The sequence below is a fragment of the Embiotoca jacksoni genome, unplaced genomic scaffold, assembly GCF_022577435.1.
Source record: "Embiotoca jacksoni isolate LCO1_2020_lvr unplaced genomic scaffold, fEmbJac1.0.p SCAF_1, whole genome shotgun sequence".
NCBI lineage: Eukaryota > Metazoa > Chordata > Actinopteri > Embiotocidae > Embiotoca > Embiotoca jacksoni.
The window spans coordinates 23188181-23211690 of NW_027185229.1; the positions used below are offsets into that span (position 1 = coordinate 23188181).

At 40.2% G+C, this 23510-nt stretch overlaps 1 protein-coding gene across 2 annotated transcripts in view; it reads left to right on the forward strand.

The window, feature by feature from the left end:
* Positions 1–23510, forward strand: part of tafa3a (TAFA chemokine like family member 3a) — an 89398-nt gene that overhangs the window by 37639 nt on the left and 28249 nt on the right. For both annotated transcript variants that reach the window (XM_069148342.1, XM_069148333.1), the window contains one exon: positions 14567–14679. In XM_069148342.1, coding sequence (XP_069004443.1) covers positions 14568–14679 — 112 coding nt within the window. In that variant the 5' untranslated portion in view covers position 14567. The remainder of the gene's footprint in view (positions 1–14566; positions 14680–23510) is intronic.

Below are 23510 nucleotides of genomic sequence, written 5' to 3' on the forward strand. Positions count from 1 at the left end.
TTGCTTTTCCCAGTTCCCACGTGTTGTGCTGCACGTTTATTATTTATGAATGCATGCAAAGCTACTTCTGCTGAAGCAAATAGAACGGGAACCTGCAATACTCCTGTGTAAATAATGTATTTGGCAGGAACTTGCAGTTTCTTAAAGGTATTTCGTGGACTTCTACACAATGGAGTACAGTGTCAACTTTGGAGCCCCATTTATACTGGCCCATGTCCCAAAAAGCTGCCCTTTGGAGTCTCTGGCATCTACTCTGCTGTCGTAGAGGGGGGCTAATGAGGTGCACTATGTAGTTCCAAGTTATTCTTTTGACCCTAAACCTATTATGATGCAGAACGGAGTGCAGCAGCAGCAGCAGCAGCAGCAGCATAGCAGCATGGGGACTCATTACTGAAGTGTTACTATGACTGCTTTTCCTAGAAAGCTCTACTCTGTCACCATCTTTTGATGAACTTAACAATTCGGTCAAATCATGCCTCTGAGAACAACAACAAAAAAAACTTCCTGATCTGAACAGAGAACCGTCACGCTGCTTATCGATGACTCAAAACTGATTAATCTGTAATGAGATCCAGAGCCATCGCCCCTGGTCAGCAGTTATGCAGAAGACCGTCCCCACTCCAACTCACTCTGCCAATATCTCACTTTATTAGAATCTCATTTCTTCTTACTGCTCATCTCTGGAATTGACCTATTTAAGACTCAGCTCAGCACTGTAACCGCTGGAGTGCACTGGGTAGCTCGCTGAATATAGACATGACATCATGAAACTGTCTTTTTTTCTGAGAGAATCACAACATTCACTTTAATATTGGTGCAAAATGTAGGTCAGACAAAGTTTGGATTCACCAGGTCCGAACAACATGGAGACATACAGGGGAAGGCTTGGTTTCTGTTTCTTTAGTTGTGTTTCTCCTTTTAACATAAAAAAAGAAATATATCGGCCATGGCTAAAAATTATTACACTTAATATGGGTTTCCCCCTACTTGCCAATTACAGAAGGCAATAAAAATAAATAGGAGCAGGAGTTTCCTGTTAAATTACAGCCATTGTAATGTTGGCCTCAGACTGCACCATTTTAAGATGCCACTGTGTGTTTTAGGAAGCCATGGAGTAGAAGTGTGCCAGAAGTGTGCCATATCATATTGTTCATTATAACATTGAATAATTTTCAATATGATAAAAAGAAAACATTTATATCGTGAAAATGGCAATATTTTGATTTCTTGTCGTAATGACGTCAGATTTTTCTGTATTTTGTCATTTCGCCAGGAGTGTTATCGTAGAAATACCCTGAAATATGGTGATATTATTATAAGGTTATTACACCCACTCCCTAATTGTAGTCGTATATTGTTGCGGTGACCTAGTGGAAAGTGCACAATAATTAATTCAGATCACGATTCTCTCTCACAAGATTTTTTCTTATATAAATGTATAGTGCCAAGAATGAAATTTTTCCTCACGAGATGTACCTCACATTTGAAGTCGTTTTGTGTCGACGGTTTGAATTTCACACATTTTATTATGACCTAAGATGAAATAACGGGATGTTTTGCTGAAAATTGCATGCACCTCTTATCACTCAATAATGAACACTTCAAATCCAAGTTTGATAGGAATCAAATAGATTTAGCAGCAAAATGTGTCATCATGGATGAATCTGACAAAAAAGATTGCATCTTTTTTAAACGTTAGACCTGCTACTTTGCCAAATCATTACAATGTCTAACTTTCCTTGCGGCTGTGCGCGATCCCGCGAGGTGCATGCAATTCTCAGCGGGCAGGCAGAATTTGGCATGACACTTAAATGCCATTTCATGAATCTCGTACTGAACATAAAAACAGTCAAATTCAGTTTGTCTTTTATCAATCATAACCTCTGAACAAGTATTTTTTTGTGTGTTTTCTTTTTCTTTCTGTCTCTCACTGCATTTATTTTCCTCACTGTAGGTTTTTTGCTGCTGCGCATCACAGGGTGTCACATCACGTTGTCACGTCGCGTCGTTATTTATTGCGGGAGAAAGCCGGTGCACTTGTTTTGATGCAGCTACAATCATTGCCTCTTAGGAATGAGATGGTGTACGGGCGTGAATCAGAATAGCTATTTTAATAGGATTAATTGTGCCGCCCGAGTGAAAAGACATCATCGGCTCTATGTTGAACACTCCCAGCTTTTCATATTTTACAACTTGCTTGATGTTCATTGGTGATTGCACCGTCAACAAATATTTATGCATGTAATCACAATTTTATCAATTTTGTTCCCAATGCCTCCATTGGCCCCCAATTGGCCTTTAGAGACGATATTATTTGGCAACTATAAAGACATTGCTCTCTCCGACTCCATTATTTTGTCTGCATGTTTGTTGATAAGAGTTGCTGTAGCTACAAGGAGGACTGCAGGGAGCAATCAGAGCTGCATTGGGCTGTTTGTGTTGTTAAAATCCAGTTTCATGTGGAAATGTGTTTGAAATGTTCCCCCACTTTACTATCTCCTGAAAATTGTTGAGGAGCAGCATTAACTTTACACAGAGACTGCTGGTCTGCCGGTTTATTGCCATCATTACTCATTTTTCTTTGGCTTCATTTCTCGATAGTTCTTATCTGCTCAGTCAGTCGTTGGAGCTTAATTGTACGAGTATGAGGATCGGAGTGAATACTGTTTATTCTAGAGTGACTTATATTGCTTTAAAGCAGCAGAATAATTTTCTGCTTCAGTAGACACATTGTTGGATGAAATGTGGAAATAAAGCTTGAAGATCCACTTGGCATTACTTTGATCTTATTAGAGCTTATGGCTGGCTCACACATTCAGTTTGTGTCAAAATACTTTTCACGGTTTTGAATATTCATTTAAGTCAGAGGTACACACAGCTCACACACTCCCAAACAGCATTTTGTGACTGACTCAATATCAGAAGTGACAACAGTGCTGCTGAGAGAAAATAATTTAGGAGAGTAACCCAGAACCATCAACAAACCTGTCTTAGTGTTTAAAATGCAAATTACTCAAACGTATCCACAAGATCATAAATTCTGTGTTAGCGAAATGTTGATGCAGCCAAGACCGCATTTATCACCATAATTTGGTTTCTGAATTCTGAATGGGTTTTAGGTTTTGAATTTTATTATTCTTTGGCAGCTGTGCCAGTATTTATGAAAAGGATCCTCACTCATACAATGGTACAAATTAGAGATTCAAACCTCAGAAAATCAAAACTGTAACCTTGTATATTGCACCAGTTATTAACTTAGAAGTACTCTGTTGGCAATGAAGAGCTGACTTCTACTAGACTCATGAAGCAAGCCTTTCATATTACAAACAGCAAAAATATGTGGCAAATACTTTTCTTTGATTACTTCATTTAGTATTTAGAAACAGTTAACCGCAAAATTAAATCTATTTATATCTTATATGGTGTGTATTTACATTGAATATAAAGATTTTATGTAAGTTTTTATGTAGCTATTTTAGAAAAAATACAGACCCTGATACATCAATCAACTCAAAAAGTCCTTCAAAGAAAATCAGCTAAGTTCATTTAATAAGGCCCCGGAGGGCCAGATGACTATTTAAACGGTAACCGCCCGTAAAGGATGCTGCCAGACGTAAAGCGAGTGCACCCCTAAGGAGGCAGTCACGATTTTATTGGTCAACGTCATACCTGGCATTCGATTGGTTGGTGAATTTCTTGTAGAGCCGAGTTCAGGATTTTTGCACGAGCACGGAAAAAGTCTGAGTGCGAGGTGGAGGGATTAAACTGGAGCACAGGAAAACTGAGTGCAGACATAAAGAGAGCTCTTCAAGTCGACTATTTGAGTCTGAGGGAAGTTTTTTGAGAGAGAATTTTACAATATTTTACTGTGAAAACAAGAAATCATGCTTTCAAATTGAAAGAGCATGTCCTGGATTTATGGCAGTAACACACCCCAATATGTAACTGTTGTACAAACAGTTGAATGACTAATAGATACTACAGTATATCAGCTGTTATCTTATGTACTGATATATAATGACACTCCTGAAAGAAAGCCTTTTAGTTATAAAATATTCCTGAACTTTTTATTAACTTTTGCTGCACATGTACAAATTACTCACAGCTGAGTTTGAAACCGTTGTGTTTAAAACTTTCAGCTTGAAGGTTGATAGATCGACTACATAATAGCTGCTACACCAGAGGTGGGTGAGTTATATTCACTCCCTTCATGTTACTGAGTTTCTTTTATAAGTTAATTGTACTTTGTGGAGAAGTTTTTATGCAGCTTACTTTTTACCCTGACTTGAGTAGATTTTTTTTTGGAGAAAAATATATGTAGTTTTACTTCTATGTATTAATTGGCTACATTTCTGACCTTGTGCGTTCGTGCACATTCTGTGAAAAGAGATGTCTGTGATCCCAGGTCTGCTGGCGCTCTGCGATTGTATCGCAGCACAATAATGGCTGAAGTTTACAACAGGAGATCCAGATGACCCTTTTTTTTTCCTTTTTCCACTGACGCTGGGAGCTCTTATTAACAGACCACAAGCGCAGAGGGCTGCAAGAGGATGAGTAAACACTGGTCTGAGGTCAGTACATCACAGAACCGCACTGACATTGAACTGACGGAGCAAAGTGGTCTCTGTTGTGTTTGCGCTAATGAGTTTAATACTGTATACACACAGTAGCCTATATTGCGCTTCCGAAGTACCACTGCTCCTCCTCATGTAAATACTGCAGCTAACAGTGTTTATCTGTCACGCAGCGTCCCGCGGCGAGACGTGGAAATGTTTCAACCACAGAAGGTCTTTTCAGGGTAAACTGAAGAGGCGAGCACATTCATATTTAGCAGATAAATCACGGTGAAACGTCACCTCATTATCCCCTAATGAGCCTAAATGGGCCATCTGATATCAGACAACAATATTCTTAATTGGCTGAGAAATGTTTCAACACACTGACCTCATATATCACACTGTTGTGGATTACATAGTTTTATGAATCGCTTTAATCAGGCGAATGGTCTGCCTGTGTGTGTGACTCCTTCTGTGTAAGCAAGGCAAGGCAAGTTTATCTTTATAGTACATTTCAACAACAAGGCAATTCAAAGTGCTTCACATAAAAAACATTAAAAGCATCAAAACATAACGCAAAAGAAAAGGACATTAAAAACAATTAAGAACAGTGATTAAAACATTAAAAACAGTCATTAAGAAATTAAACAAGCTAAAAACAGTCATAAAAGTTACAGTCCAATTTAAGAAATAAAATACAGTAGTAAGATGCAGAAATGCAAGAAATTAATCAACATCCTTACATCTGGTTCAATTAAAGGCAGCAGCAAAAAGAAAAATCTTCAATCTTGATTTAAAGGAGCTGAGGGTCTCAGCAGACCTGCAGCTTTCTGGGAGTTTGTTCCAGATATGTGGAGCATAAAAACTGAACGCTGCTTCTTCATGTTTAGTTCTGACTCTGGGAACAGAAAGGAGACGACCTGAAGGGTCGGGATGGTTCATAAGGTAGCAGCAGATCAGAAATGCTTTATAAACCAACAGAAGTATTTTAAAGTCGATTTTTTTTTTTGTTGGACAGTAAGCCAGTTTAAAGACCTCAGAACTGGAGTGATGTGATTTACTTTCTTGGTCTTAGTGAGGACTCGAGCTGCAGCGTTCTGAATCAGCTGCAGCTGTCTGGTTGACTTTTTAGAGAGACCGGTGAACACACCGTTACAGTAGTCGAGTCTACTGAACATAAATGCACGGACAAGTTTTTCAAAATCCTGTTGTGACATAAGTCCTCTAATCCTCGATATGTTCTTCAGGTGATAGCAGGCTGATTTTGTAATTGTCTTAATATAGCTGTTCAGATTGAGGTCTGAATCCATGACTACACCGAGATTTCTGGCTCGGTTTGTGTTTTTTCAGCATCAGTGATTGAAGCTGAGCGCTGACTTTCAATCGTTCTTCCTTGGCACCAAAAACAATTACTTCTGTTTTATGTTGTAAGATGTACAGTGTATGTAAACAAATAATGTGTAAACACTGGTGGACGTCTTTACCTTTCACTGAGGACGACGACTGAGAGGCGGCGTCAGGAAAATCTGCATCAATTGAAAGACCTGGGCAGTTTTTCCCACGTTATTCGTTACTCTGTGCTTTAACTGAAGTAATTATTTGACTACTTTTACTTGTTTTTACAAAGCAACAGTACTTTTAGTTTACTACAGTGTGGGGCTACTCACCCCACCCTTGACTGTTATAATGTTGAATTAATTATAATGTTATAAACTATTATTAGCAGGTTACGTAGTGCTTATTAATGCTGAATAGAGGGAAGTAAAATACAGTGTGACCATTTTATAATTTGAGGATGGAACCGTTTGTTTTAATCTTTAAGGCGTTTCAGGAGGACATGTTAATCTCATTGTTGCATATTAAAAAGTCCTGAATGGTGACTTATAAATATTAATGTAACTGTAAAGTCAGTCAATAATTAATTTCTCCCTTTTGATACTTGGATGGAGATGTAGAGTGTGCTGAATGCAGTTTGCCTTATTTACATAAAATGTGACTCGATAAAAAACAAAACAAAGGGCAGCGCTCTTATGGTAAACTTCCAGTTTGAACTTGCAGTGGCCGACTCTGCCTGTGTTCCCTCGTGCCCGTGCAGTGTGATGATGCAATAGGACAGCTATCTGATCCCTGCTGCGTTGTACCGTGTGTCCGGTGGCACAGAACATGCTGTGCGGACACAGGATGAGTCAGAAGCGAGTAGACCTTCGCTGAACCACAGCAGCGTAGGAGATAGAGAGATAGAGAGGGACAGAGCGAGATAGAGGGACTAGCCAAGTGTGTCAGAGTTCTGCAGCTCCACTGAGACGACCTCTGCCTCTGCACCGGAGGGGATGTTTTCCAACAGGTCTGAGCCTAATGTTGGCTTCTGGAACTAAGTACTCGGCCTCCTCTGGTCTGCCGCTTCCAAAATAACACCACATCAAGCCCAGCGGGGAGTAAATGCTGGAACGAGGCCACAGTCCTCCACCCCTGCCCACTAAATTTACTGCTGTTTTTCATATCTCCGTTTTTCTCTATCAGCATTAGACACAATGGGAGCCGGCGAGTCACATAGAGTTTGATTGTGGCTAGTTATTGAACCAGAAATATCTTGCTCCTTTATCTTCCTATCTAAATAACATACATTCATACCCACAAATTCACGGTCCAAAAAATAGTGTGACTGGAGGGCAGTTTGTTCACCAGTTGTCGGAGCCATTCTTAAATAGTGTGAACATAAAGGTCTTCAAACACTGTCGTTGTTCTCCCTGAAAGCACAGTGGGACAAGCTGTAATTGATTGGTCGAAAAACACAACTAAAGGAGCTTGACACACAAACTTGGCTACATAATATTCACTGAATTCAGACATCTTTCCAAAATACTACATATTGTTCTCTGCCTTTTTTCTCTTTTCATTACGTTTATTGTTATATTACCATCTGTACTGTAAAGTGCATCTTCCTTGACTGCGCTTTAGTTCTTGTCTATGTTTGTATTTACAGTTGTTCATATTTTGGCCTAAAAGTATAAAGAAGTACTTTATTTTTTAGCCAATAGGACTTTCCTGCAGTATTAGGCCGCATATTACCCAACAAACTCCACTAAAAATTATAGAACAGCATGTATGTTGTCTGAGAGGCAAAATAGTCGCCACTGTTTTGTAAAGTTTGCTGTGAGCACAGGCTAAAATTGATTTATCAACATGTAGATTAGCTCACAATTTCTTAAACTGAAACTGAAAGTGCAAATTATGCTCTTCTATAAAGAAAAGTAACCATGATCTAAAACCAAATGATTTCCATCTGTAGTTACTTGGGTGTGATGTAAAAACAATTGCCAATGCCATACTGCAAATATTTGGCCTTATATTAAGGATAATTATTAAATTGACAAAAAAGAATAAAAATGTAATATTATTGTCTCATCTTTCTGTTTATCATGAGCTCAAACCTGCAAGTTGAACACATTTTTTATTAAATTTATTGGATTTTGCAGCCCCTCCTTTTATATGATGCTGTTGTATTTACATACTTACATCAACATGCACTTGACTGCCAACTGAGCCATATGCTGCCATGTTAATTGTGCATTTGATTACATGCCTGCACTATTCCCTGAGAAGTTAGAATTTTGTCAGGTAATCAGTCCTGCTGAGGTAAAGCTGTCGCTGACAGGCTGTGTGAAGCTCATCTGTCACTTGTGACTTTTTTTTTTTTTTTTTTTTCTCAGCAGTCCGTTGTGTAACGTTCAAATCTTTTTCTTCTTTCTAGTTATCCGTGGGATTGCTCGGGATTTGTGGGTACAAAACCAAGCTCGGAGCAAATTCCATCACTTTATGGAAATGGCCATTCCCTCAATCCATTCATCTTGGGATTTAGCAGCACACTTTTCCCCTCATCCTGTCATTACAATCCTTTTGTTAAGCAGGCGTTCCAGCAGCGCTTTGGATCTGCTGCGTCTGTTTTCTGCATTTCAACTCATCGTTGTTATCAAGAGAGAGGTTTAAAAACGAGAAACAACTGCATTTCAGACATATGCCAGAGAAGATGAAAGCAAAATTAATTATCTTCATCGTAAAGATACTGTAAGCATTCATTTCACACCTCCATTAAATGAGGTATCTCCAGCAGTTCACCACTGACAGGTAAACCCGACATTACAAGTGCTGTATACAGCTGTGTCATACAGTAAGAGCATATAATGGTGTTTTGACAAAGTGATTCACTAAACTACTTAATAAAAAAATAATTGGGTTACGTATTTGCTAACAGCAGTACATTATGTACCTCAGAACATCCCTCAGGTCAAACTCTGAAAACTTACGACTCGGGTAAAGAAGAACTACCTAAAATGTTTTAATAACATGCGGTACTTAGGTACAACGCTGCAGATATTGTGAAACTGGATGGTTTTAACAACTCTAAAGCTACTAAAGCGTTTAAATTAATTCCATCGGGAACAGCACTGTAGACATAAAGTGTGTCATATAATATATAATAAATAAAGTCTGAGTTCTACCGTTCAACAGCTCCCAAACTTAAGATTTATTGAAGTGGAGTGATTTACTGTGTTTCAGGAGACTCTGTAATTCTGCACATATTTTTCGTGTCAGTGTAATAGCTGTTTGTGTGACTGAGGGGAGGCTTGGCCTCAGGCTTGACTCCTGGTACACAACCAACTGTGTGTCATATTTAGATAAGAGGTAAACAAAAATGCCTAACAAAAAACAACAGTAGTTTTGTTTTGCCGTCCAACCCCGCCAGCCACCTTGAGCTCATCCACTCTGTCATGTATCAGTTGTAAACACACTTCTCTGTCTTTTTGGTCCCATTGACTGGCTGCTGCACCAAGGCAAGGTGCTTGAGGGCAAGTTTGTTGTGTGAAAGATTTTGTGTGTGTGTGTGTGTGTGTGTGTGTGTGTGTGTGTGTGTGTGTGTGTGTGTGTGTGTGTGTGTGTGTGTGTGTGTGTGTCCATTATGTCTCTACATTAGCCTGCAATCAGAGAGGTGCCATTATTTCACAACGTGAGAATCACCAATAATAGAAAGAGCAGGGGATCAAGGGTTACTACATCTTAGGTGCTATCTTACTGTGGTTGCTATGCAACACAAGCATTCAAGATATCTATTTACTATCAAATGATTATGCCGATGTAATAATGTGGATAAAGTTATTGAAAAATGACTGCTGATTGACTTACAAGCTGAGTCTCTAGTTTAATGTGGTTTAATTATGCTTTCTGTTTGAAACCTGTATTTAGTCAGCATCTGTTTCAAGAGAAAAACACTCAGTAAATTAATTATATGGTGTTCATACATTATTTAGCTCATTTGTTCATATTGGAGCCAGCCAAGGCTGTCACCTAAAAACAGCTTTTATCTACTATTAAATAGGAAACATATTTCTCAGTCTGATTGGTTTGTTTGTTATTGTAAACAGTGAATGCGCTGTTTGCTTTTTAAACATCTAGCCATCATCTATACCTGCTTTATCCTCCAACACGTAGCTCATGAGCTATCAGTAGCTCACCACCTGTCTCTGAGTAGCTCAAGGAAGGTTTGAACGATATGCAGTGTTTCCCACACATAGAGTAACACGGGCGGGCCGCCCAGGTATAACGGCGGCTGCCCAAGTATATTTGGCGATCCAATTCAGTATTTTTTTTTTTTTTATTCAGTATTTTTTTTAACCTGTCCGAGAGAACAATGCTGTCAACACGATCAATTAATGAGTGGAAAATCTCCCCTCGCGCCCTTTACCTGTGTCTGCTCCGCACAGCAGACGTTTAGCTGCACCCCTTCAACCAATTTAAAATCACCAATTAAACTAGCACTCCCTGGAAATACCCGGGGAAAACCCACAAAGGAGAACATGGAAACTCTGGTGCTGTGTGGCAATAGTGTGAAACCCCTGTACCACCTTACGCTGAAAATATACATGTATATATTGTATATCAATCAATTTCATGTAAAGCACAGTATTAAAATGCAACATAATCCCAAGACTCTTTTCAATTACAAAGAATACATTGACCAGAACCAAACATTTACAATAATAAGTTATTGATATAGACAAATGTGGATAAATGTATAAATACTGAAATAAGACAACCAAATTAAAACACCAATGTTAAAAAAAGGTTAAAGCCACATGACAGGTAATAGTGGTATACAAACCAGTTGAGGAGAGGTGCTCTGTTCATCATCAGAAACTTTTTCTTAACCTTAAACAAAACATGACTGACACTTTGGTTGCTACAGCGATTTATTATTTTAATGAAATTTTTGTATTAATAATTGATTAAAGAGGTTAATGTTTTGATAGTGGATTCAATATGAATATTGTTGGTATTTGTAGTTAAAACGTGCTTATGTTGTTTAAAAAGGGGAAATCTGGAAGGTGTTGTGTTTAGTTCACAGTAAACTGCTCTTACAAAAGTTGCATTTTAAAAGTTGGCACAGTCACAAAACATCAGGCCTTTAGGCCTTAGTTTATCAAGAAGAACTCAAGAATCAAACTACTGTGAGAGCAAATTCACATTTTCATACTCTGTTGCTTCATCAAATGTACGCTGAGACGTTACATGCACAGTTGAAGAGGGTGTAACTGCCATCAATTTACTACAAAGTTTATGTATGAAAGGAAACCAAAGATGCACATGTTGGGGAAGACTTGTGGGCCGTAACATGACGAGGCTGCTTTCCAAACAGATCCCCACACTTAATGTGTGTGTGCGCTGCCGTCTTGTAAAAATCTGTCTTAACCCATCCCTAAAATAGGTTTACCCTGTTCAGGGCATTTCATGATGAGCCACCTGGTCTCAGTGTCACATCAGTCAGGTGGAATAATTTTCCTGTTAACCAGCTCCAATAAGCCACCTGAGCACTACCAGACACAAGATGGAAATTGCAGTATAAGATGCGGGAGTAGATTTAAATTTGGAATAAAACCTGGCATCCTGCAGCCCCGACCAAAAATCTGGCTCAGCTGTCAGAGCAGATTTATTAGTTTTCTCTCTTTCCTGTTATTAGTAACTGCAAATAAGTGAAACGAAGTGAAGAATCTTCTTTTTTAATCATGTTACCACTTCATCTGGTCTGGTGTCGGAGGCGGTATGTGTTGGTGTTGTACCGAAATTCAGGGACTACAAGTGAAAATGAGTTTTCTAACTCCGTAGGAGTTAATTTGCCTGGCCAGTCCCCGCTGAACCAACGGAAAGATTAAATCAACCACTTCGGTTACAATAGATGCAGCACAGAGTATCTGTTAGTAGTTTTTTAATGTACAGCTGAGGCCACACAAATTCAGATTGTGACTGTGGGCAGGTGTTAAAGCAGTTTGGAAGCAGACAGTGTTATGTTTACGTTGAGCGGCAACCAACAGTGATGTCACCCATTGGTTTGCGAACTGTCGTTATGAAGCCTCGAGTTCGTATTTTGGCCGCCGCCATCTTTTTAGTTCGGAACGTTTTAGAGCCAGAAATATATATATTTGGCCGAGTTTGGGAGGTGAGAGCGGTAGATCTGAATCGATCTGATTGGAACCCTGACCACATTACATCCCGCCCACTGACTGCTAAAACCTGACTGTGCTACAAGCCTGTCAATCAAAGAGATATGCCCTGAAAAACATCGCTTTTTGAGGCCTAAAATCAAATTAACGACGGGATTATTTTCAGATGGACTGCTAGAAAGAGAGACTTAAGCCAGAAACACCATAACAACTTGTGGACATTTTTTGGGGACTTTTTATTTAATGAGAAAAGTGGGAGTCTGTGGAGCCGGAGGGTTTTTGGAGCCTACTCCTATTGGCCCTCTGTGGTGCTGCAGTTTATAGCACCGCCACTTTAGTCTCATTTTTCAGACCTGGAAGCTACCTCCACTTCTTTATACAGTCTATAGTTTACAGTCACATCTTCTTACCAACATGAATTGTGGGATTCCTTAAAGTCTGTTATAAGTGAATGTATTTCCTTATTCATAAAACATTTTTTTTAAATAATCTAAAACTCACATCCAAGTTTGCTTCCTCTTATTTGTTGGCCTATTGCCTGCATTTTTTGGCAAAGTATTACCTCAATATCACATAACCAACATTTAACATCAGAAAGCTTTTTTTTTTTTGGAAGCTGTCGCAAGAAAAGCTGTCACAAGAAAAACAAATGCAGTCATTCATTTGACATTATGTTTACAATATTGTCTCAAAACTATAAGGATTATTAGATTAATGCGGTTTACGTGGACGTTCATTCGTAGGCACAGTTTGCCTTGATTGACAGGCAGGCGTGTCAGCCCTCACTTTCACCTCATCTCAGATCCACCATGCTCCTCTTCTTTCTCCAAACGCTTGATTATTTGGTTTGAGCACATGACCAGACAACAACAAGCGTCAACCTATAACACCCCAAGCTTCAAGTATTCCTTTGATGAATTTGTGGGTGATGTTACAGACGCCATGTCTATGTTTTTCTACAGTCTGCGTGCTCATAGCATCCTGATTGCGTCAGCCGTCTGAGCCTGTGCAGAATTAGAGCGTCCCGTTAAGATCTCACCAGCGCTGGCTGTCAGTACAAAGGCAGTCACAGCAAAATATCTCCTTCATATGCAAGCCTCTGCCAGATAAGCAAGAGTTGATCTCTTTGCCTGAAACCAAGCATTTCACTAATTTGAGTGGCTGCACTGGAACAGAGTTCAAAGCAGGGCTGTGATTTGCAGCTGCCTTCGCACGAGAGAGGAGGCCAGCTCTGTTGGCAGTACGATCAGCCACTGATTGCTTGTTCCACTCTCTGTGGGACTCTCAGATGGAGATGGAGAGTATTACTGGACAACAGTCTTCTGAAAGTGCATGAAGATTACTGAGCTTAGCACATTAACATGGACCACAAAAAAAAGCATCACTCACCTCCCAGGTAGTACGATAACAGCAAGTGGGAGAGAAAAGAAAACGACTCCATTTGTTCTCTAAATTGGTATTATATGAATTGCAATGTATTAATAGGTTCTAAAATAATCACTGTTTCTGCAAGAATGTAGCCAGATATTTACTCATCACACCCTACATGTCGGTAAATATCATGACACCTGAACACAACCTCATGTTTTGTTGAATCAATGTAATATGAATTAACGTTTTCTACTTATCTGTTTATTTTGTTCAAAAAAGCAACAAAGTATGAATCATCGTACGGTATAAGAATGTGCAGATGACTGTATGATAAGAAAGCCTCATTCACACCAGAGAGTGACACAGCAAAGTTCATCTGCAAATTGTTTCCTTTTTTTCTTAAAGCTCCATGAACTGCTGTGCCTACTGAGATATTTGGTGAACTCCAGTTCATGAGGAGCTAACAGCTAATGCATTAGACAGTTGGAACAAAAACCTCTTCAAGTTTCTTTCTCTCCCTGTTCTGTTTGGTGAAGATAACCCCGCTCGCTAATTGACAGCATGCAAGCTTAATAGCTTACTGGATCGATTTGTCGGATTTTGTGGCATCAAGCAGTAAAGTTTGCAGGTTGCAACCAGCGGACCACTGGGTCAAACACTGTCAAAACAAAGTGCAGTTGGTCAGTTGAACAGTTCATGCAGACTTACACATGACCCTCGGAGCGAATCCACCGGTCGCCACTATTCTTTTATATGGAACCAATTTCTCTCTGAAATTTCTCCTCTTTAAATGCTGCTGTGAAAGGATGTTCATAAAAGGCTTTTGTTGGTGTGTGCTGTCATGGCACTTATTTGAATCTCCTGGTGGTATGCTGCCACATTTTGTGCACGATGGGATGCCCTGTTGTGTGTGGCCCTCAGCAGGCTAATCCTTAATGCGGTCGAGGCGTCCAGTCAAAGCTCTGTCGATCCGAGCTTTGTGAATTTAGGAGTTACTCTAATTGACCACCTGTGAAGGCCAAGTCAAAGCTTTGGGAGCTTGTTGGCTTAAGGCCAAGTGAGTCAGCCTGCATATCTGAGTGTTCATGTGATGGAAATACTGTACGACTCACTGCTATGGTTTCTCTTCCATCCTATTTCTTTCAGAATGCCGGAGAGGGACCTACAGAGCATGTACAGAAGGGCGCTGCTGCTGACCGTCTGTATGGTGTCTCTCTGGGGACAACTGACCAGTGCATCATCACACAGAAGCCACATAGGTAAACTGCATGTGCTTCCCATTGTTATTTTTTCCAGGTAATGATGACTGAACCAGGATGTATTGCTTTGGGCATCTTGCCCAGAACAACCAAAGTCTGCTACCACAGGATAATCAACACCTCCACAGAAGAAGCTGAGAAACTGATGTACAGTAACTGTATTCATTCACACTTCTGACTGTTATGATCCATGAAAAGCCTAAAAAAACTGATCTTTTGACCGAAAACATTTTCTTTATGTACCTTTGAAAATAATGAGAGCTTTTGACAGCCAGGAGGGAAGGAGAGCAGAAAACAGCAGCTTCCGTCTGTGGCAAATACACCAGCAGGAGAGATATTTCATGGCAATTAATGGCAATAAGCACAAAAACATACAAACAAACAAACAGGGCTTCGGTACACTAGCAATATCCCTGAGGTTTCAGGTTGAATAGAATTGAATTATTTCATTCAATTTATTGATGGTAAACTAAGCATCAGTCATTGAATTTCCAATCATAAATTTTTTGGGAGATAATTTACCAGGATTTTAAACCAGTCAGTTCTCAGCCACAGATGTTGTGTTATTAAATAGTTTCTTGTTAACAGCTTTTTGAAAAAGTTGTATTAAAACAAAGAAAGACAGAGGTTTTTTTTGCTCCTAAAGACAGAATAATATGATTTTATTGCCATTTTTATTCACACTGAACTAAAACTCTTCGCAATAACATAAGGGAAGTGCATCAGAACAAATTCAATTCATTAAGGAGAGCTTATTAGGAGTGGAAAATGATTAATTAAAGTAATGACAGTTTGACTGTAGGGGATAGGCCAGGGCCCTCATGAGCCTGGGCGCTGGAAGTAGTGGAGTACAGTATGCGTATGTCAAAACTTTTTATTTATGTAGCACAGAATCACTTCATAAGAATTCTCAAGGCACCCAAAACAGGAACACAACAATTTAACAATTCCTACATGATCGACAGCTGGAAGGAAAAACTCCCTTTTAACAGGAAGAAAACCTTCGACAGAACCAGCCTCGGAGGTGGGCGATCATCTGCCTCGACCGGTTGGGGAGAGGGGAGATTGGAGATGACTCAAACCAGAAGGATGAGGTGGTGAATCAGAGGAACAGGGTTCAGGCTCCGGAGGTCTGAAAGGCCGAATGACCAAATTATAATGATATTTAAAGAACAGGGACGAAACACCGATTGGCTCAAAAAGCCCAGGCCGAAAGATCACGGGGAAAGTATGATGACGACGAGATTATGAATGAGTGATTAGACAGCGTGGGAAAGGGGAAGTGACGAAGAAAATAGAACAGCCAGAAATGCACGGCCACAGAGGAATGGAGATGAAACGTGAGGGAACAGATATTCTTATTGAATTTACACATACGCTTCAAGAATAATAGTGTGTCAGTAAATAGTAGGACATCATGTGTGGGGTGATGTGGAGGGATTACAGCTGACCTCTTTCACTGACTGCCTTCTGAATAAATCAGTATAGCAGTCCCAGGTCAGTCACATGTGCTGTCCACATTTCACCCCACGGACTCCGAACAAAAGGAATCGATATGATTAACTCGACATTCTTGGTTTTTGGGCTGAACAGCGAAGCAGAGATGAACTGCGAGGTTGTGTTTTGTGCACATTAGAATTCAAATGTTTAGCAGTCATGCAAGTCAAATGGCAAAAAGTAATACCGGTACACACTAAGTGTGTTCATGCATCTATCGCTACAGTATGCATGCGTGTTTGAAGCAGGGGAACAAGACCTTTCAAAGCGATTTTCCTTAATGGAGAGATGGCCTGATCCCTGGGCGTAACGTTAGAAACTGTGACTACACATTGAAATAATGAGCCTCATTCCACTGGAGGACAAACACCATCAATGGTTAGAGGGAAATGGTTCCACGTTAACCGAAAACAAAAACATGACCTGCAAAATACTCTGATTGGAGGAGAAGGTGCACATTATATGAAACAACATGGATTACAGCATGTACCTTGTCTGGCTGCGTTTCGAATCAAATCACAACACGATGAAAAGGTTTTGCAAATATAAATAATTTAAGTATTTAATATCTTTATTTCAGGTTCACCTGTGATACTTCAGGACATGGGAAGAGAGTAAATGTTTTTTTTTTATTATGTTATTGTTCCATTTTTTTATTGATAAGGAGGGTACGAGCACATTTCATTTCCTGTTAGTGTGTCCCAAATCCACACTTTTCACAATTACTTGTACGTTTTTCCATCTGTATGCAACCACACAATTTTAAACTAATACGGCACAGGAAGATCTCGGTAAATATAAATATTTAATGTTTAGCGTGTAAAGTTTGATTTACAGTGGGATGATCAACTCAATATATTAAATTATGTTTGTTTTTTTTTACAAATTATTCATGTCAATTTGATTTTTATGCCACTGCAGGGTCAGTCGTTGTAGCCGAAGGATTATGTTTTCAGGTTGCCTGTCTGATTGTTTTTACATACGTTCTTACGTACGTCCTGTTCTTGTGAATGCGATATATTAAGATCGCCTTGAGAGAATTTCTTTAAATTTGAGACAGATGTTCACTTGGACTCAAAAATGAATAGATTTTGGTAATCAAAGTTCAGAGGTCAAGGTGAGTGTGACTCGTTTGTGGCCATAACAGAAAATGCACGCAAATTGTGACAAAACTTCACACAAATGTCTGACAGGATCATTTTTTTTTTAATTTTATTTTTAAATTTTTACATATTTTTATATGTATATATTTTTAAACGGTTGCTCCAACTCTGTGGAAAGCTCTTCCTCTCGATGTATGTTTGGCAGCGTCAGTTGATGCCTTCAAAAGACATCTTAAGGCATATCTTTTCAGATTGGCCTTTGTCTCACCTCTTGATATCTAGTGCTTTTATTTCAGTAGTCTGTTGTTGTGTAGTGTGATTGTAGGTTGCTTTTAATATTGTTGTATTCTACTGTTATTTCTGCTGTGAAGCACTTTGTGACTTCGTCTGTGAAAGGTGCTATTTTAAATACACGTACTTACCTACATATATTATGAGTCTGGACAGATATAGATATAAACTAAAACTTGACTGATGGCCCGAGGCAGACAGCCGCAAGGCAGTAATTATATTTTTTATGATATAAAAGGATATCAAAGATAAAATACACGATATGGCCAAAAGGAATCTCTCCATATGCTTTTGTGTAGTTTTGCTATGGGTCTATTTTCCACATGATATTTTAAACGATAGTGTGCTTCTGACTTTGTGGCGACAGGGACACACATTTTCCTGTTTAAACAGGACTGTTCACGAAGCCAGTTCCATAAAGAAATGACTGGTCTGCAGAGGCCTCACCTCACCTCATCCAACAGCTTTGAGATTAACTGGAACACTACGTGACTGAACAGGAGGGAATCCCAGCAGAGGCATCGGTTGCTATAGCAAAACACGACCATTTTTTTTCGTCACATGCATGTATGATATGCATGTGTCCTTTTAGCCATGTTTAATACGTCTTTCGGGCCACTGAAAATACACATGACAAATCCTCTGTTTACTTTTAACCTTTTTATGTGATCATCTAATCACTTCATTTAATATTTTCTGAATATATTTCATCATTGTAGGCTGACAGTAGAGCACCAAATCCCACTTGTTTGACTGCAAACATGTCGGATAAACCATTTAATCTTCGGGCTTACATTGCACTCTCTTTGGTTTTGCATTTGTCCCGCTCCTTTGCTTTGTGCACTTATTCCTGTGATTTATTAGGACAGAGAGAGAGGGCCAGTACGAGTAGCCTGGCCCCGTTCTCCCCGGGCTACATCGACACTTCTGTAATCACGCAGCTTGTCCCTGAGCTGCAGAGGTCAAGCCAAGGTGGGCCCAATAAACAAACCTCTTTAGCCCTTCTGTTTATTGAGGTAGGGGGCTTTGCCAAAGCAATTGAACCTTTCGCCACAGCCTGGCTGGAGCATGCTGAGCTTACAGCGCGCACACATACCCTTGTAATAAGACCACTGCATCCCCCAGAGCACCATCTACATTCATTAGCTAGTCATGAAAGAGTGGAGAAGGAGAGGACGGGCGAGAGAGGGTGCCAGAAGAGAGTGGTCTGGAGAGAGAGTGAGCGCGATAACAAGTACCTTTCGGCTGTACAATTTGTTTCGGTCCCATCGATAGGGTTTAGACTGATGATGTTACCAGGTCAAATTGGAGCTTCATTACTCAGCTATTTAGATACTCGGACACTTTTTTCTTCGCCGTAACTCACTCTGTCTCATTTAAAAAATAGAAATCAAGCTCTGTGGTCTGTTGGTCAGTGTCTGCGAGGGCAAATGTGGTGGAGAGGAAAAGAGGCGTGAAAAGCACATTTCCCACCGAGGCTGTGTGATGCAACGTGACAGCAGCTCGCTCTTCTTGAGATAAAAATGCTCTAAGCACAGATGTTTACAGGTCGTAAACTCCGTTAGATTTTTAGATGTAAAGTATTTAGCCGCATGGCTCATGGATAGCTCCACAAATTGCAAAATGACTTTGGAGATCAAGTTAATTCTCCTGTTCTATATTCACACACACAAAAGGGGCCACGCTGCCTCATTAATAAGATGAAACCGTACACTGGCTCTCATTTGAATTGAGTTGAATATTTCCATATTTGCTTATGGTGGAGACTTTATAAAAACTGTGTGATGCACTCTAATGGCTCATTGTCAAGCTGGTTTTCATGCTAGAGGGGATTTTTTTTCATTCTATGCAAATTGCCTGAAACTTTTTTGTTTTGCTCTTCATTTTCAGTGTTTCATATTATGAACAAACTCAGGAGCCCAAATTAATGTCAGAATCCTACACCAAGTTATTATTTACTCCACACTGTCCCAGTCAGATTAATTTCTGGAAGAGATATATTAGGATGCGTCACATTAATAAAAAGAAATATAGATTAGAATATGCTTACGAGATGAATTAGCGTTGTCGCCGTCCTGCAGGGGAAAAAGCCGATGAAGAGAGCTTTTCATGCTTGATGGGCCTTGATGAGAGGCAGCAGCATAGTACGTTTTTTTGTTGTTTAAAGGCTCAGATTATTTTAGAAATTTAGAACATTATATTTTGTGACAGTCCAAATAACTCGGGTGGATTTAGTCATTGTGTTTTTGAGAAATGAATACCATTGGATTGTTTTGTTTTTCTCAGTGTGCTAGTAAAGAAATTTAAAAATAAATACGTTTATTTTTAAACTGCATGGCAGTTTCTTCTGGGCATATTTAACCATCTTCTAAAAGTAAAGTAAAGACTAAGTAAAAACAAAAGAAGATATGAATTGATGAAGACGATTAAATACATGCCCTCGAAGATGAAATCAACATGAAGATAGGCTAGTATACAAATATGCTTGCTTTTAACATATAATACAATATAATAGTTAAAATATACTTGCTGGTAACATGGTGCATGTGTGTAAGTAATTTATATCATGTGTCACAACACTGCATATTTTGTGTAAAGCTAACGCTGGACTGATGAATGAAATGGTAATATTTATGTCTAAAAGTGTACATGGTCCCTTTAAAATAAATAATGAATCTGATACATTTTGTTAATTTTAACTATATGTAAAAAAAACCCCAAAAAACATCATTCTAAGTATTTACATTTTTAGTAGTATCAGTCAAAGAACATAGTCACTGCCAAAGGAAAAAAAGGACCAAATTGTGGTGCTAAAAGAACTGTCAGATTAATTGTCAACTACAAAACACATCATTGGTTTTATTAGCGGCTCCACAGATCAGTTCGCGCCTCATTTGTCAGTTCCCCTACACAAACTAAGGCAAAGAATCTCAAATTATAAAACCTAGTATGGGATTATTTAAATCCCAGCCAAAGTGGATTTACACTTTGTGCATGTTCTACCTTATTATTTCTCATCAGCAGCTTCACCGTATGCGCTTTCTTCCAGTTTACTCGCTCGTAAGGAGTTTTGTAATGCAGCGCATGTACTGTATCTGGACCTCAGTTGGTGTTTGATAGCGTACATTAGCGTGCAGCACACTCCACATTGCAGGTCAGTGTGGAACCCTTGCCCAGAGATAGCATGACATTATACCGAGCGGCTGCGGAGCAGGTCACCCCCACCCTGGGGATGTGCAGGGATGCGGCTGTGGAGCATTCGTCCTGACATTTGGAGAGCAGGTGGACGACACAATGGTGGGGAGCTAGCAAGCAGAGGGAGATTGAGATGGAGATGCGGGGCTGTTTGAGATGCACTGTGGGGATGACAGGGGTCAGCTCGCCCCATCTCCCGGTGGCAGTTCCCGAGATTAGAAAACCATCAAACGTCCTCTGCTATACACATCTGAATGGCAGCTGTATAGATGAGCCATGAGTGGCTGCGTGTGGCCTGGGTTGTATCCTCTCTGTGTGTGTGGCTGGGTAGCCCACAGAGGGGAGCTGGGGGACAGTATGTGCTGAGAGAATATCAATAGTTTTATTCACAAACTCAGAGGAAATCAAAGTTTACGCCGGAGCCTGGGGGTTATGTTGCGGTGATAAAAAAAAAAAAAAAAAGAAGAAGAAAGAAGCTTAGATTACCATAATACAAAGTTTAAAAGGAAGTTCTAGTTTCACACAGGGTGGGTCATACGTTTGTGATTTTTGGCCAAATCAGAAGGTAAACGTCACAGTTTACAGCCTTTACTACTTAACTCTGACCAACCTCACAGCTGCTCAAATTTTACTTCCCTTGTGCCCCGACTGGCCGCATGCAAGGGCCAACATAATCTTATTTCATTGACTGTCTGTGCCCGTGAGCCCAAAATGACTAAATGAACTATAAGTAACTGTAACTGTACATGTATCAAGGATTTGCTCTTAAAAAGAAAACCAAGTGTCTGCCCCGTGGACTGTCGCTGTCAGTGACAGACAGGTCAAGCCGTGCTCGGGCCAAGCCCCCCTCATATTATCACAGCCGACCGACCCCTTACAACTCCTTCTAACTTTCTTCTCGTGAGAAACTACAATTAGCTCCCCCAGCGCTAATCAGGCTAGCTGCGTAACAGTTCTTAGCCGTCCCGTAAAGGAGCACGTCGCAGAACGCAGTTTCCTGGCGTCAGCTGGGCATTAGCTGGACGTTGCCGAGTAAGTCCTTCGTAACGAAGTGAGCTCATTTTTTTCCCCCGGTGGACAACAACAACCTGTACGAGGTGTGTAAACCGGCCACGGTATGCCCAGTCTCACCGCGGCCCGTTTACAAACCTCGTAGTCCAGGATGCCGAGGGAGCAGAACGTGACTTGTACGATGGTAAAAGGTTTCCACCAGCTTCGCCTCAAGCAAAGCAACTTTTACCAGCAGTCCCTGCTTGCATGAAAGCAATGAGCCGTTACTGGTCAAGCCCTTTCAAGAGCAAACTTCCCACAAAAGGCTGCTCGAAGCTGGAGATCCAGGGGATGGGTGAGCTAGGGTTGACCGAGCCCCCAGCGGTGGAGCCTTTAGTGGCTCATCAACTTCACCCTCACCGCCGTTCCATCTGAACTTCCTCAAGCATCTCCCTGCCTATTAAAATGGACCAGCTAACAGCGTCCATTTTTCAGAGGTCGTATAAGTATGCAGCGCAGTCGGTGGGGTCCCTCAACGCTGCCACACTGCTGTCGGCTTATCAGGGTGAGATCCTGGAGGAAATGGGACGGCAGCTGGATTCAGTTACACCCAACCCGGTCCTCTGGGATGACATATTGTATTGTGCGCTCCTCCAGGGGCGCAGTCCGGGGTTCTGGTCGAGTGATGGGGCTCTCAATCTCAGGTGAGAGAGCTCTATGGTTAAACCTGTCAGGCCTGGGTGACGCTCAGAAGGTTGAAGTCATGGATTCGGCCTATGACCCCACCAAGGGTCTCTTCGGCCCAGCCTGGGAGAAGATGAGGGAGACCAGCACCTTCAAAGGCTTTCAACCTCTGCCTTCCACGCAAGCCCACCGCCCACCCCCAGCAGGGGCTCAGAGCCTGCTTAAGGCCACAACGACAGCAGTGATGGGGCGCTAATTCCCATCGTGAAACACCTCGCTCTGTTATCAAAGAACCAGGGATTACGTTGAGTAACCCGACGTTCTGTGGCTGCACATATGAATCTGGGAAAGTCATAGCAATCCTGGAATTGTATTTTCATTCTTGGTATTTAACTTTTTCAGTTAGTTCTGTCATGGAGAACTAGAAACTGGATGTTTCAGCTGTTTATTCTGACAACCTCGTAGGTAATCTGAACAATTACTGTATATTGTGATAATATGTATATGATAGTTCATCCCACTTATTTGTAATCTTATTTTATTTTTAATGTTCATCCTAAACTAAATATGTGGCTATAAAAAGTATATATACTTTGTAAAAACATTATTTGTAGATGGTGGCTGTAAATCACTGGATAAACTGTTGGCTTGTTCTCAACCACTTTGATTGTCTGACTGGGGTGTTACAGTGTTCACCAGATCTCAACATTTAACTTGAAGAGAAGCCAAAATCTAACCAAAACTTTGGCCAAAAGATATTATGGTCAATTTACATCTAATCAACAAATGTCTTTACTTAACCTTAAAGATCCAAGTTATTATTAGCTTGTAAGTATCCCATTTGTGTTTTTGATTGCTTTATGCAAGTGATGTAACGAAACACAAACAATGGCGGCAACAAGAGCAATTAACTTCTGGAGGGAAAAAGTTTTGTCTTTCGTTAATGACAGAATTAAATATTCTGTGCAGTTTAGATGGAAAAAGCAATAAAATGCTGACCTACTAAAGTCTATTGTATACAGGACGTCAGTCACAGCTTCATGTTTTCATGCACTGCTCCCTTGTCCTACG